A 20,147-nucleotide genomic window follows, 5' to 3' on the forward strand; every position below is an offset into this window, starting at 1 on the left:
TTTTTTTAAAATTAGCTTTTTTGGGGTGTCTGGGTGGTCGGTTGGCTGACCATCTGACTCCTGGTTTTGGCTCAGCTCATGATCTTGTGGTTGTGGGATTGAGCCCCATGTTGAGCTCTGTGCTCAGTGTGGAGTCCACTTCAGATTCTTTCTCCCACTCCCTCTGCCCCTTCCTGAGCATGCTCTCTTTCTCTCTCTAATAAATAAAATCTAAAAAAAAACTTTTAACTTATTTATTAAGTAACCTCTTACCCCCAACATGGGGCTTAAACCTACAACCCTGAGAACAAGAATTGCATGCACTACTGAGTGAACCAGCCAGGTGCCCCAAAAGTCACCTTTTTAAAATATCAGTTCTGTGAGTTTTGACAAACATGTACAGTTATATAAATAATACCAACAGTCAAGAAATAGAATATAATAAATGCTTTTTTAAGTTAGTAAGTTAATCACTAACAGTAATTCAATAAACTGTCATCAGTATCTGTGCTTTCTGGTACTGCCAGCTGATCAGCCTAGCCCACTGTTGACATGGCTTATCTGTCATGCAGGTGAACGGGAGATTGGAACAGAGTCAAAAATGCTGCTGTTGGCACGGGAAGATAAGAAACTTCAGTGCTTGGGACTGCAGAGCAGGCAGCCGGCAAGTGGTTCCTCCAAGACTGTTGAGCTCTGGGGCATCCTGGGTCACTCTGATTTTTGGAAAGCAGTTTTGGAAATGTTTCTACTTGCTCCCTGTGTTCACTTTTTGAGAAAGCTGTAGGAATAAGGGCCAGTAAAATGTAATGATTAAGAGCATGGGATTTGGAGTAAGGGCAACATTTATATTCTAGCTCTTCCATGATAGCTGTGACATTTAAGAGGTTACTTAACCATTCAGAGCCTCAGTTTCCTCATCACTAAACTGGGCATAGTAGTACCTCGTAGGGTTATGTGATGAGGTTTAAATACTGCTTTGTGACCTTCGTTAAATCACTTTCTCTCTGGGCCTTAGTGTGCTATATAGAAAATGATGAGGTTATGTAGATTCCCTTCCATATTCAAGGTAATGTGAAGAAATTCTGAATAAAGGACTCATGAATTCAGGGGTCTTGATCAATTAATGACCAGATGTCTTTTATGGAAGAATTAGTTGAATTTTCTTCCTTTAGCCTCTGAAGTTTTGCTGGGCAGACTGTGCTCATCATTAAGTCCTGAGTTCCCTGGGATTTGAGTTTTAAAATTTCTTTTCAGCTCCTATCAACCTCAGCAAGACAACTTTAATGGTTTGGTTTGGCCACAGGTTTTGTATTTTCATTTCTCCTAGTTACTTCATTGTTCTAGTGATGTTTCCATTTTCAGAAATGAGGTTCCAGGAACATCACTCTTTTTGATTCTTTCATCTCTGTACTCTGCACTGCTTTACCTTCCAAAGGGAAATCACAGGTTTTGTTCATTTGGCTGAGTTTGGTTCTTTTCTTTCCTTTTTAGAATATTTGAGGGAGAAATGATCAGATTGAGCCAACAGTAGAGAACAAATAAAAATCTGATAACTCCTTTTTTTTCAGGCACTTGGGGAGAATTGTAATTCTTTAAATTGCCGCTTTAAGCTTGTTTCTTTTCCTACGTAGTATCTCCCTTCAAAAGGTTGTTAGAAGTGAAATGAAGCAAAATTTCAATGTGTGAATCCCAAGTGCTTCTCAAATGGAGAGTTGTAATGAGAGGGGGGAGGAGAAAGATATTGTGGACTGAAAGTCCTATGAGTCGTTGTGTTGAGAGGTTAATAGTCTGAAAACTGCTGCCTCCATGTATGGTAGTACTTACACTGCTGAAGTCCTGGGCAAGCCTTAGATTCCCTAAATCCTGGGAGGGGTTCCTCCTCAGTCATTGCTGAATATTTTGTTTAGATTCACGGTGCTTAAAGGGAGAAGAAATAAAATGTCTCTAAAAATGGGAAACTTTGGGGATCCCCGGGTGGCGCAGTGGTTTGGTGCCTACCTTTGGCCCAGGGCGCGATCCTGGAGACCCGGCATCGAATCCCGCATCGGGCTCCCGGTGCATGGAGCCTGCTTCTCCCTCTACCTGTGTCTCTGCCTCTCTCTCTCTCTCTCTCTCTCTCTCTGTGACTATCATAAATAAATAAAGGAAAAAAATATTTTAAAAAAATGGGAAACTTTTCTTTTTTTCTTTCTTTTTTTTTTTTTTTGGTGCCTATTTATTCCTGAAAACAAATTAATCTTTAAGCAGCACTTTTGGCTTCTGCTTGTTTTCAGGTGTTCCTCTTTGTTGGCTCAGATGCCTTCAACTGCTGCACTTTTCTCTCTGGCTTCTTGCTATTGGCTGGGACACAGGATGGAAACATTTATCAGCTGGATGTGAGGAGTCCAAGGTGAGTCACCATTCATTTGCATGATGCAGGTCTTCTGCAGAGTGGAAATTTTTATTAGCTTTAACAGATTTAAACAGATTTAGCATAGCGTAGCATTTAGGTGACTGTTGAATCAAGGTATATTTTTCCATTCATAAAGGTTTTCCAGTGTGAGTTGTCTGATTGCTCTTATTATTCCTGGAATCATATTAAAAGGTAATTTGATTCATGCTCTCATGATTGTCCTATTGTAGTGCTGACTTTGGAATCTACGCTTAAATAATGAACTAACATTTCACTTAAAATGGTTGTATAGAACTTTTAATTTTAAGGAGCTCAGTAATTTTCTCAGTGTTACTAAATCTGGGTTGGTCTAAGATTGATCATTTTTAGTTCAAGTAAGCCAGCTGTGTTTTTTTGTTTGGCTTTGATCATAACCTACCTGAAACAGGCCTTATTCAGGTCTTAAAAGTACCCAGAGAGAATCACACAGCCTCTGCATCCCAGGATTTAATGGTTTCTCCATTTCTGTCCTTTCCTCCTTCCATTTCCGTCCTTTGTTCAGCTGACATTTATTGAATGGCCTTTGTGGTCACCAGACATTGTGCAGGGCACTGAAAAACAGAAATAAAAGATACAGACTCTGCCTTTGAGGCACTTGGAGTCTAACAGTAGAGACAGGCAAGTAAAAGACGTTTGTGATGCAGTGTGTGATCAGTGGGCTCCACACAGGAATTTGAAAAAGCACTGAGAAAGAGAAAGACGGTGGGACTGCTTCTCCAAGGAAAATGAAGCTTTAATTGGATCTTGTCCAGTAGGAAGTTACTAAGTAAAGAAGAGAGGGGTCTGACATAGGTAGAATAGCATACAGAGAGAGATACGTGAAGACATTTGGAAGTACGACACTTTCAGGTAGTCGTAGTTTAATATGTTTAGTTGAGTAGTTTAATATGTTTAATATGACAAATATGTACCCTGCAGACAGGGTAGCAGTGAGAAGTAATGCCAGACAGGAAAGCAGGAGTTTGTTTGAAAGAACTTGTGTACCATCCAAAGGAATTTGGTCTTTATTCCAAGAGCAGTAAAGAAATTCCAATGAAAGGTGACTAGCTTATATCTTTTCTTCCATAATTTGAATTACTTTACTTCTCTACTTGTTTTTTTCTCTGTGAAGATAGGGAATCTCGGATCACTATTAGAAAATCAGCCTTACAGGGGTGCCTGGCTGGCTCAGTTGGTAGAGCATGAGACTCTTGATCTCAGGGTCGTGAGTTCAAGCCCCACATTGGGTGTAGAGACTACTTAAGATTTAAAAGAAAAAAGAAAATCAGCTTTACATACATATTAAATTGATTCTCACCTTTCTTTTTTTTTTTTTTTTTAATTATTTATTTATGATAGTCATAGAGAGAGAGAGAGAGGCAGAGACACAGGCAGAGGGAGAAGCAGGCTCCATGCACCCGGAGCCTGACGTGGGATTCGATCCCTGGTCTCCAGGATCACGCCCTGGGCCAAAGGCAGGCGCCAAACCACTGCGCCACCCAGGGATCCCCTACCTTTCTTTTTCATCTTAAAAAAAGTTCTGACACTTTTAATATCTCACAACTGTCTTTTTTTTTTTTTTAATTTTATTCTCACAACTGTCTTAATTTTGTCTACGAGCAAAACAACTAACATATTGTTAACATTGTTATCTTAAACTCTTGTCAGGCCTCTCCTAAAAACTGGAGTTATTGGTGGTGACTTAATTCATTCAACTCAATGACCTGTTTAGTTAGAGACATGTTTAAATTCACTCCAAGGTGATTTTGAGTGGATCACCTTGATCTACTGTTTAAGGATCTTGCCAGGAAAGAAACTTTATGAATGTTTAATCTCTATCCACAGTTGTCCTGTTTGCTTTTCTATGGCTAGTACTATATATTGAATATACTCTTAACATTTTGCTTTTGAAGTAAAAAAGGGAAATTTCCCCTTTTTCTTTGATTCTAGGACTCCAGTACAAGTCATCCACAGATCAGGAGCACCAGTTCTGTCCCTGCTGAGTTTCAGAGATGGATTCGTTGCTAGCCAAGGTGGGCCCAGGGGCCACTTGAGAGAGATGGCTTCCTGTAGTTCATTTTTTTTTTTTTTAAGATTTTATTTATTTATTCATGAGAGACACAAAGGGAAAGAGGCAGAGACATAGGCAGAGGGAGAAGTAGGCTCCTAGCAGGAAGCCCGATGCAGAACTCGATCCCGGGTCTCCAGAGTCATGCCCTAGGCTAAAGGCGGCGCTAAACCGCTGAGCCACCCAGGCTGCCCCTTGTAGTTCATTTAAACTTAGATTTAGGGGTGCCTGGGTGGCTTAGTCCATTAAGCATCTAACTCTTAATTTCCACTCAGGTTATGATCTCAGGGTTGTGAGATTGAGCCCTGGATCAGGCTCCATGCTGTGTAGAGCCTGCTTAAGATTCTATCTCATGGGATGCCTGGGTGGCTCAGGTGGTTGAATGTCTGACTCTTGATTTTGGCTCAGGGTCACGATCTTGAAGTTACGAGAAGGAGCCTCATGTTGGATCCAAACTTGGAGCCTGCTTGGATTCTTTCTCCCCCTGTCTGCCCCTCCCTTAAAAAAAATTAATGATTCTCTGTCCCTCTTCCTCTGTCCCCCTCTATCCTACCCCCACTTCCCCACTCATAACCCTCTCTATATTTATATAAAAAATAAGTAAACAGAGGTTTAAATACATGATCTATGATGGGGCTACAGGCATGGTCCTCCACAATTCTTTGGCATATTGTATTTATCAATAGTGTTTATCACCGGGGATCCCTGGGTGGCTCAGTGGTTTAGCACCTGCCTTTGGCCCAGGGCGTGATCCTGGAGTCCCGGGATTGAGTCCCGCGTTGGGCTCCTTGCATGAAGCCTGCTTCTCCCTCTGCCTGTGTCTCTGCCTCTCTCTCTCTCTGGATCTCTCATTAATAAATAAAATCTTAAAAAAAAAAAAGATAGTGTTTATCACCTACACTGTGATTGTCTATGTCTCCCTCTAGTCCAGGATCCTTGAGAGTAGGGACTGTGCTTTATTTGTCATAACTCTGTTTTCAGAGGATGAAACTAAGAGCAATAAAACAAAGTTACCAGGTGCCATATTTCAGTTGAATATGAGGAAAATGTTCTGTTTTGTAAGAGAGAAGCTGACATTGTGAAGAGTACCACTACCTCTGGGGATGGACAAGCATTAGGCTGGTTGGCTACTCTGCAAGGTGTTACGAAGGGAATTCCGTACTAGTTTAGAAGTTGAATATAGATCACCTTTGAGGTCCTTTGGAACTCTTTGATTGACTAGAGAGGAGATTGAAATTGCCAGATTAAACAATTTTAAAACTTTTTATTATGGAGATTGTCAAAGATTGATAAAAAGGTGGAGAGAATAACATAATGAACCTGATATACTTATTATCTAGCTTTAACTGTTACCAATTTGTGGCTAATTTGTTTTACACATTCCCTTACAATCCCCACCATTGTAATATTTTGAAACATATCACAGACATTGTATTATTTTACTTGTCAATATTTATATAAATATCTCTAAAAAGTAATAATTCTTTAATGAAAAGATTTTTGGGGTGCGTAGCTGGCTCTGTTGGTAGAGTGTGCAACTCTTGATCTTGGGCTGTGAGTTTGACCCCCATGTTGGGTGTAGAGATTACTTAATAAAATAACGTTTTAATTTTAAATAAAGGGACGCCTGGGTGGCTCAGCGGTTGGGCACCTGCCTTCGGCTCAGGTCTTCTCCCTCTGTGTCTCTGCCTCTCTCTCTCTCTCTCTCTGTGTCTCATGAATAAATTAATAAATCTGGGGCACCTGGGTGGTTCAGCGGTTGAGCACCTATCTGCCTTTGGCTCAGGGTGTGATCCTGGAGTCCTGGGATCGAGTCCTGCATTGGGCTCCCTGTGAGGAGCCTGCTTCTCCCTCTGCCTATGTCTCTGCCTCTCTCCCTGTGTCTCTCATGAATAAATAAATAAAATCTTAAAAAAAAAAAAAAAAAACAGTTGTTTTGGACAGCAGTTTCAAATTTTAAAAAACTTGAAAAGATTAATTAAAAGTTTTTCCTGGATTCTTTACAAAGCCACAATATTGATACAGAAAATGTTTATGCATAAAGATACTCTTTTTTTTTTCTAAGATTTTATTTATTTATTCATGAGAGAGAGAGAGAGAGGCAGAGACACAGGCAGAGGGAGAAGCAGGCTCCATGCAAGGAGCCCGACATGGGACTCGATCCTAGATCCCGGGACTATGCCCTGAGCCAAAGGCAGATGCTCAACTGCTGAGCCACCCAGGCGTCCCATAAAGATACTCTTTTATGCAGTGTGCTCTCAACCATGTAAAATAAAAATTTGCACAAAGAAGATTGGAAAAATACATAAAAATGTTAACAGTAGTTATCTTTGAGTGGTAGGTTGAGTAATTAATTTTTTTTTACTTCTGTTTCTTTGTTTTTAAAGCTTTCTTCAATTAGCATATACTATTTTTATATTAAGTAAAACAATAACAAAAAATTACCTAATTCAGCAGTTTATAGATCACCCCAAGTCTCAGTTGTCCATGTTCTTTTGAGGAAACAAAATTTAGAGATTAGAGATACTTTTATTTTCTTGGTATAACAGCTTTGCTCCTTTGCCTACTGTACCTGGTCAAATTTATAGATTGAAGAATAATTTGGGAGCACATTGAAACATTTACACAGATACTTCTCGGTTAAAAATCATTGTCCACAGTCAATTTGCAGTCAGATATATAAACCTGTCGTTGCTTGCTCTGTGCCCTTGGCAGGTATTGCTAATCAAAGAGCCCTTCTTCCCACTGAGCTTGAAGTTGTCCTTCAAATCCTCTAGCCCAGCATTCTAGTTGTTTTGTTTGTTTGTTTGTTTGATTGTTTTTAAAGATTTTACTGGGCAGCCCCGGTGGCGCAGTGGTTTGGCGCCTCCTGCAGCCTAGGGTGTGATCCTGGAGACCCAGGATCGAGTCCCACATCGGGCTTCCTGCATGGAGCCTGCTTCTCCCTCTGCCTGTGTCTCTGCCTTTTTCTCTCTCTCTCTGAATAAATAAATAAATCTTTAAAAAAATAATAAAATAAAGATTTTACTTATTTATTCATGAGGGACACAGAGAGAAAAGCAGAGACATAGAAAGAGGGAGGAAGCAGGCTTCTTTCAGGGATCCCAATATGGGACTCCATCCCTGGGTCCGGGATCACGCCCTGAGCCAAAGGCAGATGCTCAGGTGCTGAGATACCCAGGCATCCCCTCGCCCAGCATTCTAGGCAGGCAGTGTAAGTCCTCATATTTGACCCACATAATGAGACTTGTTTGCCATTCTGGGTCTTGGGATGATCTTCTTTAGGCTAGTGATGTACAGAAATAAACTAAAATATTGATTTTTTTAAAACCTCCTTTACATGCAGCTTTCTCTTCAGTTATCTAAATGTTACTTTTTGCCTTTTAGGTGATGGAAGCTGCTTCATTGTCCAGCAAGACCTAGACTATCTCATTGAGCTCACTGGGGCTGACTCTGATCCTGTGTACAAGGTACAGGCCTGTGAGGAGCCTGGGTGATTCTCACCTGGGATCAAGGGCTTTTGAGAGAACTGAATCCAGCTACTTTGTGGGCATTCAAGATGATAAAATATTTATGGATGAGATAAAAGGAAGTGAGAATTTTGAATCAGAAGTGATTTCACCACTTCTTAGCTCTAGAAACTTGAAAAATCAGTTCATCTCCCTGGTCTGTCAATTCTGTATATTGAAAGTGTTAATGAGATAATGTATATGAAAATAGTTGTAAATTTTAAATCGTCTTTAAATATTAACTATCATCATCATCATTATTATTATTTAAAGTTCAAGACTGATTATATTATTTGATTAGAGTGAAAAGAAAAACAAAAGGGGAAATAATATTTATTGACCAGACATTGTGCTGGATGTTTTACATGTATCATCTAGTTTCATTGTTGTTAACTATTCTTAAGTTATAGGTATTATTATTTCTATTGTTTTTATAATTTTTAAAACGTTATACAGTTAATATATACCTAAAAAATTCAACCAGTAGAAAATTTTAAAGACTTTGAAGACCCCTTTAAGACTTTTTTAGTTCTGCTCTTCTTTGCAGAAGTGTCTAGCATTAACAGTTCAGCAGTATCTTTCGAGGCTGTTTTTGGAGAATTTGCACTTACATCATTATGTTTATGTATTTATGTAAATAATACAGTTTTATCTTTATTCTGTTCATAACTGAGATCATTCTATATGTATTGTTCTATGACTTTTTTAAATTAACATCTAGGGCTCTTTTCAGATAAATGCATATATAGATCTACTTCGTTTTTTAAAATTTCTGCATAGTTCTGTGTTGGGAATTAGCATACCATTTTCATTTTATAGGTGAGGAAACTGGGATCCAAAGTGGTTGAGAAAGTTGCCCTAGGTCATGTAGCTACACATTTGCAAACCTGAGATTAATCTACCTCTAGAATTCATGCTATTTCCACTAAATTAATGATTCTTAATCTTAGAGTCTTTTCCTTTTTTTTTTTTTTTTTGAGGGATGATACAGACTTTATTAACAACTGAGATCTCACCTACATATTATTTTGCTAGTCTGCATGGGTACATTAATCCTAATGAGTTTAGATTTATGATGAGTGGGCTCAATCATACAACAATATACACAAATTATATATTTTTTTAAAGATTTTTTATTTATTTGTTCATGAAAGACAGAGAGAGAGAGAGAGAGAGAGAGAAGCAGAGATACAGGCAGAAAGAGAAGCAGGCTCCATGCAGGGAGCCCGCTGTGGGACTCCCATCTTGGGACTCCAGGATCACGCCCTGGGCCAAAGGCAAACGCTAAACTACTGAGCCACCCAGGGATACCCCACAAATTTTTTTAAAAACAGTATTGCACATATTATGCTCCTATAAAGTCAGTTTTGATTAAAAACCTCTAGTTTCAAAGATCAGTCTGATTTGTTTTTTTTGTTTGTTTTTTTGAGAGAGTGTGAGAGAGCACAACAGGGGGAGGAGCAGAGGGAGAGACAGAAGCAGAGGGAGAGATAGAACCAGGCTCCCCACTGAGCAGGGAGCTCCAACGACGTGGGGCTCAATCCCAGGACCCTGAGATTATGACCTGAGCTGAAGGGAGACACTTAACCAGTGACTGAGCCACCCAGGCACCCCAGATCAGTCTGATTTTGAAGATGAACCAAAATATACTGTATGATTCTAAAATCTATTTTGGTCATTTTATACTATGCTATTTTAGTGAACTACAATATATGTTTTTTAAACGGACACTGATAAAGGGCACCATCTGGTATTAACTTTAATCTTAGCTGACTTCCTTCCTCTGTCCCCAAATCCCTTGGCCAAAAGTTCTCCTTTGTGAAAAAGACGGAAAGACCCAGTGATACTTTAGCAGCAGTCCTATTACTACATGGAGGTAAAAAGAAGGGGGGCCCAGATCCTCCTCTCATTCTCCCACACTATGCAACTCACAAATGGTTCTGAAATGAGAATATTCACTGTCATACTTAAAAACTTAAGGACATGGCGAGTCAAGACAGGAAAAGAAAGCCATAGGTGGGCACCTGAAGAGTTAAGCTGCTCTGTCCAATACCTGTGTAACATGTGGTTTTAGCTAAATCTTTTTAACTACCAAAGAGGACCTGCTTGATTCACCTTCCAAATCAGAACAAGACTAAAAATTCATACTTGCATTTTCTGTGGTGCAGAGGTTCCAGCAGTGGTGAGGAGCTCATAAGCAGGATCTCTACTCCTGCATAATATGAAGCATGCACACAGCATGTCTAGCAGCTAAAGAGCTGCAGATGCCAGTACTGCCCAGATAACGTGCACCATGATTTTTTATAGCTTTTTCACACCTAGAACATCACATCTCTCAGTATGAAGGTCAGAGGAGTGGGCCAACCTACCATTATAGCTGCTGGCTGTTTCTCTGCTGTAGCTGAGAGGGACACTGTGGTTTTTGGTTTCTTTGAACCAGTCCCTGTTTTTCCAGTCTGACTAGTTGGTTCTGTTGTAGGGTTGGTTCCACTATAGGTCTTACACACTTTCTAAATGCTGCGATCTACCTCACTTTTCCACCTTTGCTCTGCAGACGTATCCCAAAACCATTACAACAGCTTCTGTGACAAAAACCAAGAGTAGGATGATGACAAATGTGGCAAGTCTACAGCAGCTTTCCCAGATTGTGGCACAGTAAACAATGGGCCAAAAAATGAACAGGGGTCCACAGCTATGATCATTATTGCAGGAATGAGAAGGTACACATCTTCAAAGAAGTGGTCATAGTCACCATAAATGATGAAGACATGGGCTCCCACATAGCCTAAATGCCAGAATGCCTCCCGACCCCAAAGATGAGGTTGAGAAACTCCGGAAGTCTTGGAGGAGGTGATGCTGTAATGGCCTATGTCCATGGTGCTGGCAGCCTACTGGCACCATGCACTCACCAAGCAAGGTGGCAGTGGCAGTGGAGCCTCCCCACTGGGAGCTGCATAGCCTGAGTGACGCTTACCTCAGCCCCTGGTGCCATTGCATAGCTCCAGCAAGTGCCTTGCTCCTCCACACAGCAGCTGCTGAAATCCTCCTCAGACAAGCACATATTGAGAACTTCTTTGAATATAATTATACAAGATTCAGGAATATCCTGGCCCATCTATAGGTTATCTCCTTTCCCAGGTACAGACCCTCTGCTCTCAACTATGCACCACACTAATGAGTTTGCTCTCTGCTTGGCTAATATCTGTTCTGTAGTCCCAGATCCTAGCCAGCTATTTTTTAAAATACTATCATGGATATAATTCTTCTCTTGTCTTTGGAGTCAGTAGAGCTTCTTAGACTCACTTGTACTAATGGGGATAAATAACACACCTCTTTTTGAAATGGAAGACTCTCAGGCTTCCTTTGAGCTGTGAACTTTTGTGTTCCAGGTAGCCACATGGGAGAAGCAGATCTACACATGCTGTCGGGATGGTCTCGTGCGACGCTATCAGCTCTCTGACCTCTGACCCCTTGGGAAAGGATTCATAGTTAATGAAAAAGATTGACCCTAATCAACAAAAAGCAAAATAGTCATCAGTCCTTCTCAAGGATCATGGCCCTTTATTGTTTTGGGCACCCCTTGGAAGTCACAGAAAAGCAGCTGCATTGGCCCATGCGGAAGTATCATTCCATGACAAGACCTACTGTGAACTGAGTAAGAAGCTAACGTGTTCCCTGTATAAACTTACCCCAAGAACACAGGGCAAGGATATGGATCCTTACAGTTTGATCTCATACCATTATGTTAAATGTTTACAAGGACTAGAGGACTAAAGCTTGTTCTCTGATGGAAATAAAGAGAATGTATTGTAAGGAGTCTGAATTTGAAAAACTTTGTTAAATATTCTTACTCCAGCAAAGTCATTCAAGATGATGGAACTCCTTTCTCAGGTATTTCCTGTTGGCCTGGCCATGGAGAAACACTACTTACTAGCACCAAATACCCCTTCAGCAGGAACCTGGGAAAGATTCTTATACAGGTAGGAAAACCAAGGACTGAGGGGTTTTCTGCTACATGGGACTTTTAGTCCTAGGCAAACTGATATGATTCATCAGTCCTTGTACAGGTGATAACGTTAAATCCTAGCTTCGTAAAGGCAGTGGCTGAGTGTGGTCCCTGGAACAGCCATATCAGTATCACCTGAGAACTTGTTAGAAATAGAAATTCCTAGGCCCCATCTCAGCCCTAAATCAGAAATTCTGTGGGCAGAGCCAACCAGGTGATCCTGATGCCTGCTAAAGTTTGAGACCTAGAGGAAGAGATAGCAAAGGGCACTTTAATCATAGCTGGAACCCAGCATTCATAGGATAGTGAGGCTAGTCTATAGACAATGAGCCTGGAGAGGCTGGCCAAATAGTGAAGGGGCTTGAGTGCCCGGTAAGGAGCTTGAGTTGCATTTGGTTGGCAAGAAACCTACTACAGAAGAGTTTTAAACAAGGGTTTGTAACATGGTCACCTCTTTTTCCCCTTAAATATAAAAATGGAGTCATAATGTATGTATTTTGTGTTTTATTTTCACTTAGAATCTTAGAGTTCTTTCTTAGTACATTTAGACCTTCATCATTCTTTTTAAGACTTCCCAGAGTTTTACATTTTACATTTTAGAGATTACTAGAGAAAAGGTTTCTTGGAGGATATAACACTTGAGCTGAGCAATGTAGGCTAACGTCTGGGTTTATTTAAGGGAAGAAGCCAGTTTCTGGCTGGGGGAACAGTATGGTTCTGAGCGTTCGTAGGTATGTTCTCAGGTAATGTTTATAACTTCACTATGACAAGCAGGTAGTGAGACTCAAATAAATTGATTTGCTAAGGGTCATAGGGAGCAAGAACTTGAATATAGTTTATCTTAACTTTAAATCCATTTTTTTCTACCTGTTGTATATGCCTAAATTGTGAAAATAAAGTATTCATTGAATATTACTGGGTATCTACACTATTTTAGGGACTATATTTATATATTTAATCCAAACACTCTTAAAAAGGAAATGGCATTATTTTGTTTTATAGATAAGGAAACTGAGGCTTGAGAAATTAAGTACCAGACCTTTGTTTTGGACCTTGCTTAGTCTGTCTCCAAGACTGTGCTCCTTCCACTACCCCACATGGTCACGAGACCTCTGGGACTAGAACAGTTCCGTTTTAGGAGTGATTTGTGATAAGGTCAGGTAGACCCAAAGGGACATATTCCAGAGCTCAGAAATATTGGATCCGAGGAGGTCTGGGGGGGGCCTCTAAGAAGTCAGATGAAGAAGACAGGATGAAGGAGGATATGGCTGAGTTCACACAGCAGGTATGTCTGTGAGTTCCGATTCCAGGACTCATTCTTCTCCACTGCCATCACATCCATAAGCCCTTTTTCATAAGGTCTCCAGAGTTTATATCCTGATTGTAATGGATGCATTGACTCTTGATAGCTACTCTGAAATCCAGATCCAAATGGAAGGACAGAGGTAGCTCTCGGGTGCCGCAAAGCCTTGTCTACTGTGAACAGACTATCCCTAGTGTTAGCAGACAAAGTGTTTTTTTCCTTTTGGGTTGAGGAGTGCATTCTGGATAAGGAATGGCGGACAACCTATATCTGCTACTGTAAAGGCCCAGGCAAGCTAGACTTTGTTTCTTGGCTTTCAGATGCCCCCTTGTGACTTCTTGTGAGAAGTGCCTCTATTTCTCAGATCTGGAAAGCTGGTGGTGGCATCCGCTAGTGAGCATACACCCGGTGCCAGGCACAGTCCTCACAATAGCCTTGCAGAGTAAAGGTTGAACGCGTCTCTTTGTGGATATATTTTATATTTTTGTTCCTAATTTGTTTCTCACTTTGAAATAATTTTACACTTGAGAAAAGTTGCAAGGATATGATAACTATATTTAACATTTAGAGACTGTCCGGTTTTCCAAATGGCTACACCATTTTATGTTCTCAGCAGCAGTGCGTAAGGGTTCTGATTTCTCCATGTCCTTGCCAACCCTTGGTTTCTCTTTTTTTATTATAATCAGGTGATGTTAATTAAATGGTGTCCACCAGGTTTCTCCATGGCAAAGTTAGTATTTTGTGGAGAGCTAGTTTGAGACTATATAAATATCCTGTTCCTCATTAAACTTGCATCATGTAGTGTCAGCATTTGTTGATAATTTCTATCTGAGTCAGTTATTACTACTCTGTCAAATGGTGATTTTATAATTCCATCATTCTTTTTATATTTATAATTGGCTTTTCTACTCTAGAACTTTCCCTTCTCTCCCACTTATTTAATTATTAACTCACTCGTTTATCATGGATATATTATTAGTATAGACTACACATGGATTCATATTTTATTCTATGGATTATAATCCATTATTGCTATTATTTATTTTAGTGTTTAATTTGTCCCAGTTGGACCAGTGGCAGCTCCTTCAAGCTGGATCCTATGTCCTTTTGACATGTTAGTATCATTCTTCTATTGCTTCTATATCTTCTGATACAAGATATTCAAGCTTCATCTTATACTTTCCACTCCAGTCTTGGAATCAGTCATTTGTCTAGATAGCTCTGGTTCCTTTTCATGGAACATAATGGCATTTGGAAATTAAGATCTGGGCATCATATTTATATTCTTGCCTATTAGGGTATTATTGCTTCTAGGCCCTATCAGTGGACATCTCTGTCTCTCCATCCCTCATTCTGTATGTACATTAAAGATCATGAGTTCATACTGATGTCACCTAATTCCAATCCAACTCCACTGGGATTATTCTAGCCCTCTGCGTATAAACCTTCTTCCAATAGTGAGAAACTTGGCCATCATAATTCTCAATATTTCACTTGCTCAATACCTCTGTGAATAAACAGTCTGGCAACTGCACGGCCCATCTCCCCTTTCACCCCAGCCCCAGCACATGTGGTGTCCCTCAGATAGAGTCTCCTTGTTCCCATGTTTACCTCAGCCAGTCCCAGGCTGAATAAGGCCTTCCCCCAACCCTCTGGGTTTAATTTAACATCTTTTATCTGGTAATACGAGTAAAAAGACCAATATACACATGAAAAGATATGCAATTCTATAGTTAAATGCAAATTAAAATCCACAAGAAAGCTCAGAAATGCAAAAAATAAAAAATAATACCATATTTTCACTTTACAAATAGGAAACTGTGGCTAAGAAATCATTGTTTAAGGTCATAAAACTAGTAGCTAATGGATAGGATTTGGAACTTGGTCTCTGACTCTACTGCCTCAATGCTAAGGAAGCATTTCTTTGTGACATATGCTTTTGTATAATTGTATTTAGTATTTTTAAACCTACCTTGTGGTGGAGTTTATGTTAACAATCTCATTTATTCAAGGAAACAGACTTGGAGCCATTAAGTAAACTTGCTTCAGGTCACACAAATGGGAAGTGAGCACAGCACCATCAATATAGTTGCTTTCTGACCACTCAACTTCTTTTTTTTTTTAACTTCATTTAAAAAACCTTTTGGTGCAATATTAAAAAGCAATACAGGGGCAGCCCGGGTGGCTCAGCGGTTTAGCGCCGCCTTCAGTCCAGGGCGTGATCCTGGAGACCCGGGATCGAGTCCCACGTCGGGCTCCCTGCATGGAGCCTGCTTCTCCCTCTGCCTGTGTCTCTGCCTCTCTGTGTGTCTCTCGTGAATAAATAAATAAAATCTTTAAAAAAATAAATAAACTTAAAAAAAAAATAAAAAGCAATACAGCCAGCTAGAGTGACAACCAACAGCAAGAAAGGAGAGAGTTAGGGAAGACACAGGGACCCATTCCAGCTGCTCCCAGGGGCTAGAGGCCAGGGGCAAAACTGGTTGGGGCATGGGTGATGGGGGAGAGAGGAAAGGCCACCCACCAAAATAAACAGAACATTTATATAAGAAACACCAGGCTGAACTGAAAAAAGGATCTAGGGAAGATGGGAAGCCCCCATTTTTTCCCCCAAAATGTCCTAGATTGGGGAGGTTTGGCTTCCTGGAGTGAAATGAGCCAGAGCCCTGTCCCACCTCACACTCCATACTCTGGAGTACAGGATGTGCTAGAGGCTAAATGTGTGTATGCTAGGGAAACACAGGGAAGACGGGTAGGGAGGAATGCCCCTCACTGGAATCTGTCATGAGGGCTGAGAGTGTCCCCATCCAACTCCTGGACTCTGGGGGTCTTGGGTGAGATGGGGGCTGAAATGGGTTGGGGCAGAGAGGAGTCTGGACGCTCAGCCTAGAAAACCACCGAGGTCATCATCCTCATAGTGGCCTTGCTGTGGCACCTTGATGTAGTGCTTGTAGATATTCAGGGCTGGACCCAGGTGGATGCACAAGCCAGTCAGCACATCATTGTGCTGCGTGAGCAACAAAGACTTGTCACTGATTTCCTGCTCTTGGGATGCTGCTGGCCTAGATGAAATCATGTCCATCACTTCTACTCCACAGGGTCAGCTGGCTTCTTTTTGTGCACAAAAGGATAGCCAAAGGGGATTCCATTGGCCCCAGGTAGGGCTGGTTTTCCTGGCTGACCACTCAACTTATCCAAAACCTCCATTTTACTTCTTAGCTCTTTAATTGATTTCTGTGGCCTTTGGCCCAACTCCAGAAGTGTGTTTTAACTCCTCCAAATATACCTAAAGTAGACCTCAAAACAAATAATATGAAATAGTTACTTTAAAGCAAGTCCTCCTCTGTAATAGTGTGGCTTCAGAGAACCCAGGAAAGTTCTTAAACATCATAGTCACTAGTATCTGAAATGCTATCATGAAACCCAATGTTTTCATCCACAATTAGAGATGAGGTTTAAAATGTAGCACTCCGGGACACCTGCACCCCAATGTTTATAGCAGCAATGTCCACAATAGCCAAACTGTGGAAGGAGCCTCAGTGTCCATTGAAAGATGAATGGATAAAGAAGATGTGGTTTATGTATACAATGGAATATTACTCAGCCATTAGAAACAACAAATACCCACCATTTGCTTCGACGTGGATGGAACTGGAGGGTATTATGCTGAGTGAAATGAGTCAATCGGAGAAGGACAAACATTATATGGTCTCATTCATTTGGGGAATATAAATAATAGTGAAAGGGGATAGAAGGGAAGGGAAAAGAAATGAGTAGGAAATATTGGAAAGGGAGACAGAACATGAAGACTCCTAACTCTAGGAAACGAACTAGGTAGGGGTGGTGGAAGGGGAGGAGGGCAGGGAGTGGGGGTGACTGGGTGGCAGGCACTGAGGGGGGCACTTGACAGGATGAGCACTGGGTGTTATTCTCTATGTTGGCAAATTGAACACCAATAAAAAATATATTTATTATTAAAAAAATAATAAAATGTAGCACTCTTTGGGGCACCTGGGTGCCTCAGTCAGTTAAGCTTCTGTCTTTAGCTCAGGTCATGATCCCAGGGTTCTGGGATCAAGTCCCACATCAGGCTCCCTGCTCTACAGGGAGCCTACATCTCCCTCTCCCTGCTATTCCCCCAGCTTGTGCGTGCGCTCTCTTTCTCTCTCTCTCAAATAAACTAAAAAAATTTTTTAAATTAAATTTTTTAAAACCACACTTACATTTGAGAGTAAAGGAGTAGTACTTAGAAAAGATACTCCTGAAGGAGGAAGAGGAGGAGGAGAAAAAGAAAGGTTATAGTGTGGCACTGGCCCAGGGAAACACAAGTGGAACAATAGTCCAGATATAAATCCATATATATTTGGAAACTTTATATGAAACACAGTAATCAATACAGATTGGTGGGGAAACAAAGGACTATTAAATTGGTTCTGGGATTCCTAAAGGGGAAAGGTCCTCCAGGACAAGGAATTAGGGGGTGGTCCTGCACTCCAAGAGAAGACCCAGGCCCAGGCTGAGCGAGTATTTGGCGCCGACACCTTGGGCACTGGACTCCCCTTCCAGCTCTGAAAGAAGGGTTCAGGGCAAAGGGGAGAAAACAGAAGAGGTTGTGATTTGGTTGAAGGTGCCTGGTTTAGTGCTGTAATTGGCACTAAATTGGCACTATACTAAATATATATATATATATATATATATATATATATATATTTCTTGGAGTAAACATTTTAAATAAAACGACATCATTGTTTACTCTGAAAAAAATATTGGTTCTGGGACAATAGGATATCAAAAAGAAGAAAATGATATTACCTTGTACCATATACAAAAACAATTCTAGGTGGATTAAAGGTTTAAGAGTGAAATGGACTTAGAAGAAAATATAGGTGAAAATCTTTATTACCCTCCACAGAGAGTATTTCTTAAACTAGACACAAAAAGTATAACCAAAAAGAAAAAGATTGGTAAGTTCTACCCCATTAAAAAAAAGAAGGTTAAAACACAAGCTCTGAAAGTGAAAGTGAAAGTTTGTATTTTATATATTTTCAACAAAGAAACATAAAACATGAAGAGTCAACAACAAAAAGAGCCCAATAGGGACATCCACATGCAGAAGAATGTAACTAGACCACTCTCTTGCACCATACACAAAGATAAACTCAAAATGGATGAAAGATCTAAATGTGACACAAGATTCCATCAAAATCCTAGAGGAGAACACAGGCAACACCCTTTTTGAACTCGGCCACAGTAACTTCTTGCAAGATACATCCACGAAGGCAAAAGAAACAAAAGCAAAAATGAACTATTGGGACTTCATCAAGATAAGAAGCTTTTGCACAGCAAAGGATACAGTCAACAAAACTAAAAGACAACCTACAGAATGGGAGAAGATACTTGCAAATGACGTATCAGATAAAGGGCTAGTTTCCAAGATCTATAAAGAACTTATTAAACTCAACACCAAAGAAACAAACAATCCAATCATGAAATGGGCAAAAGACATGAACAGAAATCTCACAGAGGAAGACATAGACATGGCCAACATGCACATGAGAAAATGCTCTGCATCACTTGCCATCAGGGAAATACAAATCAAAACCACAATGAGATACCACCTCACACCAGTGAGAATGGGGCAAATTAACAAGGCAGGAAACAACAAATGTTGGAGAGGATGTGGAGAAAAGGGAACCCTCTTGCACTGTTGGTGGGAATGTGAACTGGTGCAGCCACTCTGGAAAACTGTGTGGAGGTTCCTCAAAGAGTTAAAAATAGACCTGCCCTAGACCCAGCAATTGCACTGCTGGGGATTTACTCCAAAGACACAGATGCAGTGAAACGCCAGGACACCTGCACCCCGATGTTTCTAGCAGCAATGTCCACAATAGCCAAACTGTGGAAGGAGCCTCAGTGTCCATCAAAAGATGAATGGATAAAGATGTGGTTGGGCAGCCCCGGTGGCGCAGTGGTTTAGCGCCACCTGCAGCCCAGGGTGTGATCCTGGAGACTCGGGACCGAGTCCCACATCAGGCTCCCTGCATGGTGCCTGCTTCTCCCTCTGCCTGTGTCTCTGCCTCTCTCTCTCTAGCTGTGTCTCTATGAATATAAATAAAATCTTAAAAAAAAAAAGATGTAAAAAAAAAAAAAGATGTCGTTTATGTATACAATGGAATATTACTCAGCCATTAGAAATGACAAATACCCACCAGTTGCTTCAACGTGGATGGAACTGGAAGGTATTATGCTGAGTGAAGTAAGTCAATCGGAGAAGGACAAACATTATATGGTCTCATTCATTTGGGGAATATAAATAATAGTGAAAGGGAATAGAAGAGAAGGGAGAAGAAATGGGTAGGAAATATCAGAAAGGGAGACAGAACATGGAAGACTCCTAACTCTGGGAAACAAACTAGGGGTAGTGGAAGGGGAGGAGGGTGGGGGGTGGGGGTGACTGGGTGGCAGGCACTGAGGCACTTGACAGGATGAGCACTGGGTGTTATTCTCTATGTTGGCAAATTGAACACCAATAAAAAATAAATTTATTATTAAAAAAAAAGAGCCCAATAGTAAAATGGGCAAAAGACACAAATAGGCATTTCATGATAAAAAACAAATGGGCAATAAACATGAAAAGATGCTCAATTAAAAAAATGCAAATCAAATCTACAACGAGATGCAATTCACATCTGTCTTGGCAGACATTTAAAAAATTGACATCAGGGGTGCCTGGCTGGTTCAGTGGGTACAGCATGCAACTCTTGATCTCAGGGTTGTGAGTTTAAGCCCCACATTGGGCATGGAGCATAGTTAAAATAAGATATATACACGCTCATGTATATATCATATATATATATATATCACATGTGATA

General features: G+C 40.6%; 1 protein-coding gene, 1 long non-coding RNA gene, 1 other non-coding gene and 1 pseudogene across 6 annotated transcripts in view; 2 read left to right on the plus strand and 2 right to left on the minus strand.

Annotated features, from left to right (window-relative positions):
* PAAF1 (proteasomal ATPase associated factor 1) overlaps positions 1-11,779 on the plus strand; it is a 41,804-nt gene extending 30,025 nt beyond the window's left edge. For 3 of the 4 annotated variants that reach the window (XM_077866978.1, XM_077866977.1, XM_077866980.1), the window contains 5 exons: positions 552-643; positions 2,253-2,368; positions 4,340-4,422; positions 7,845-7,927; positions 11,356-11,779. In XM_077866978.1, coding sequence (XP_077723104.1) covers positions 552-643; positions 2,253-2,368; positions 4,340-4,422; positions 7,845-7,927; positions 11,356-11,433 — 452 coding nt within the window. In that variant the 3' untranslated portion in view covers positions 11,434-11,779. Of the gene's footprint in view, positions 1-551; positions 644-2,252; positions 2,369-2,507; positions 2,617-4,339; positions 4,423-7,844; positions 7,928-11,355 lie in introns of those variants that run through there. The other variant, XM_077866979.1, reaches the window with a different exon arrangement.
* LOC144294890 (uncharacterized) lies at positions 220-12,413 on the minus strand. Its single transcript, XR_013362262.1, has 4 exons — positions 11,297-12,413; positions 2,790-2,961; positions 1,978-2,402; positions 220-757 (listed from the first exon to the last, which is right to left on the minus strand). It is a non-coding gene; the product is annotated as an uncharacterized LOC144294890 (long non-coding RNA).
* Positions 3,567-3,639, plus strand: TRNAK-CUU (transfer RNA lysine (anticodon CUU)). The gene has a single exon. It is a non-coding gene; the product is annotated as a tRNA-Lys (tRNA).
* LOC144294881 (tetraspanin-3 pseudogene) lies at positions 8,872-11,303 on the minus strand (annotated as a pseudogene).
* Positions 12,414-20,147: the final 7,734 nt, after the last annotated feature.

Source organism: Canis aureus, chromosome 23 (genome assembly GCF_053574225.1).
Source record: "Canis aureus isolate CA01 chromosome 23, VMU_Caureus_v.1.0, whole genome shotgun sequence".
Classification (NCBI taxonomy): Eukaryota; Metazoa; Chordata; class Mammalia; order Carnivora; family Canidae; genus Canis; species Canis aureus.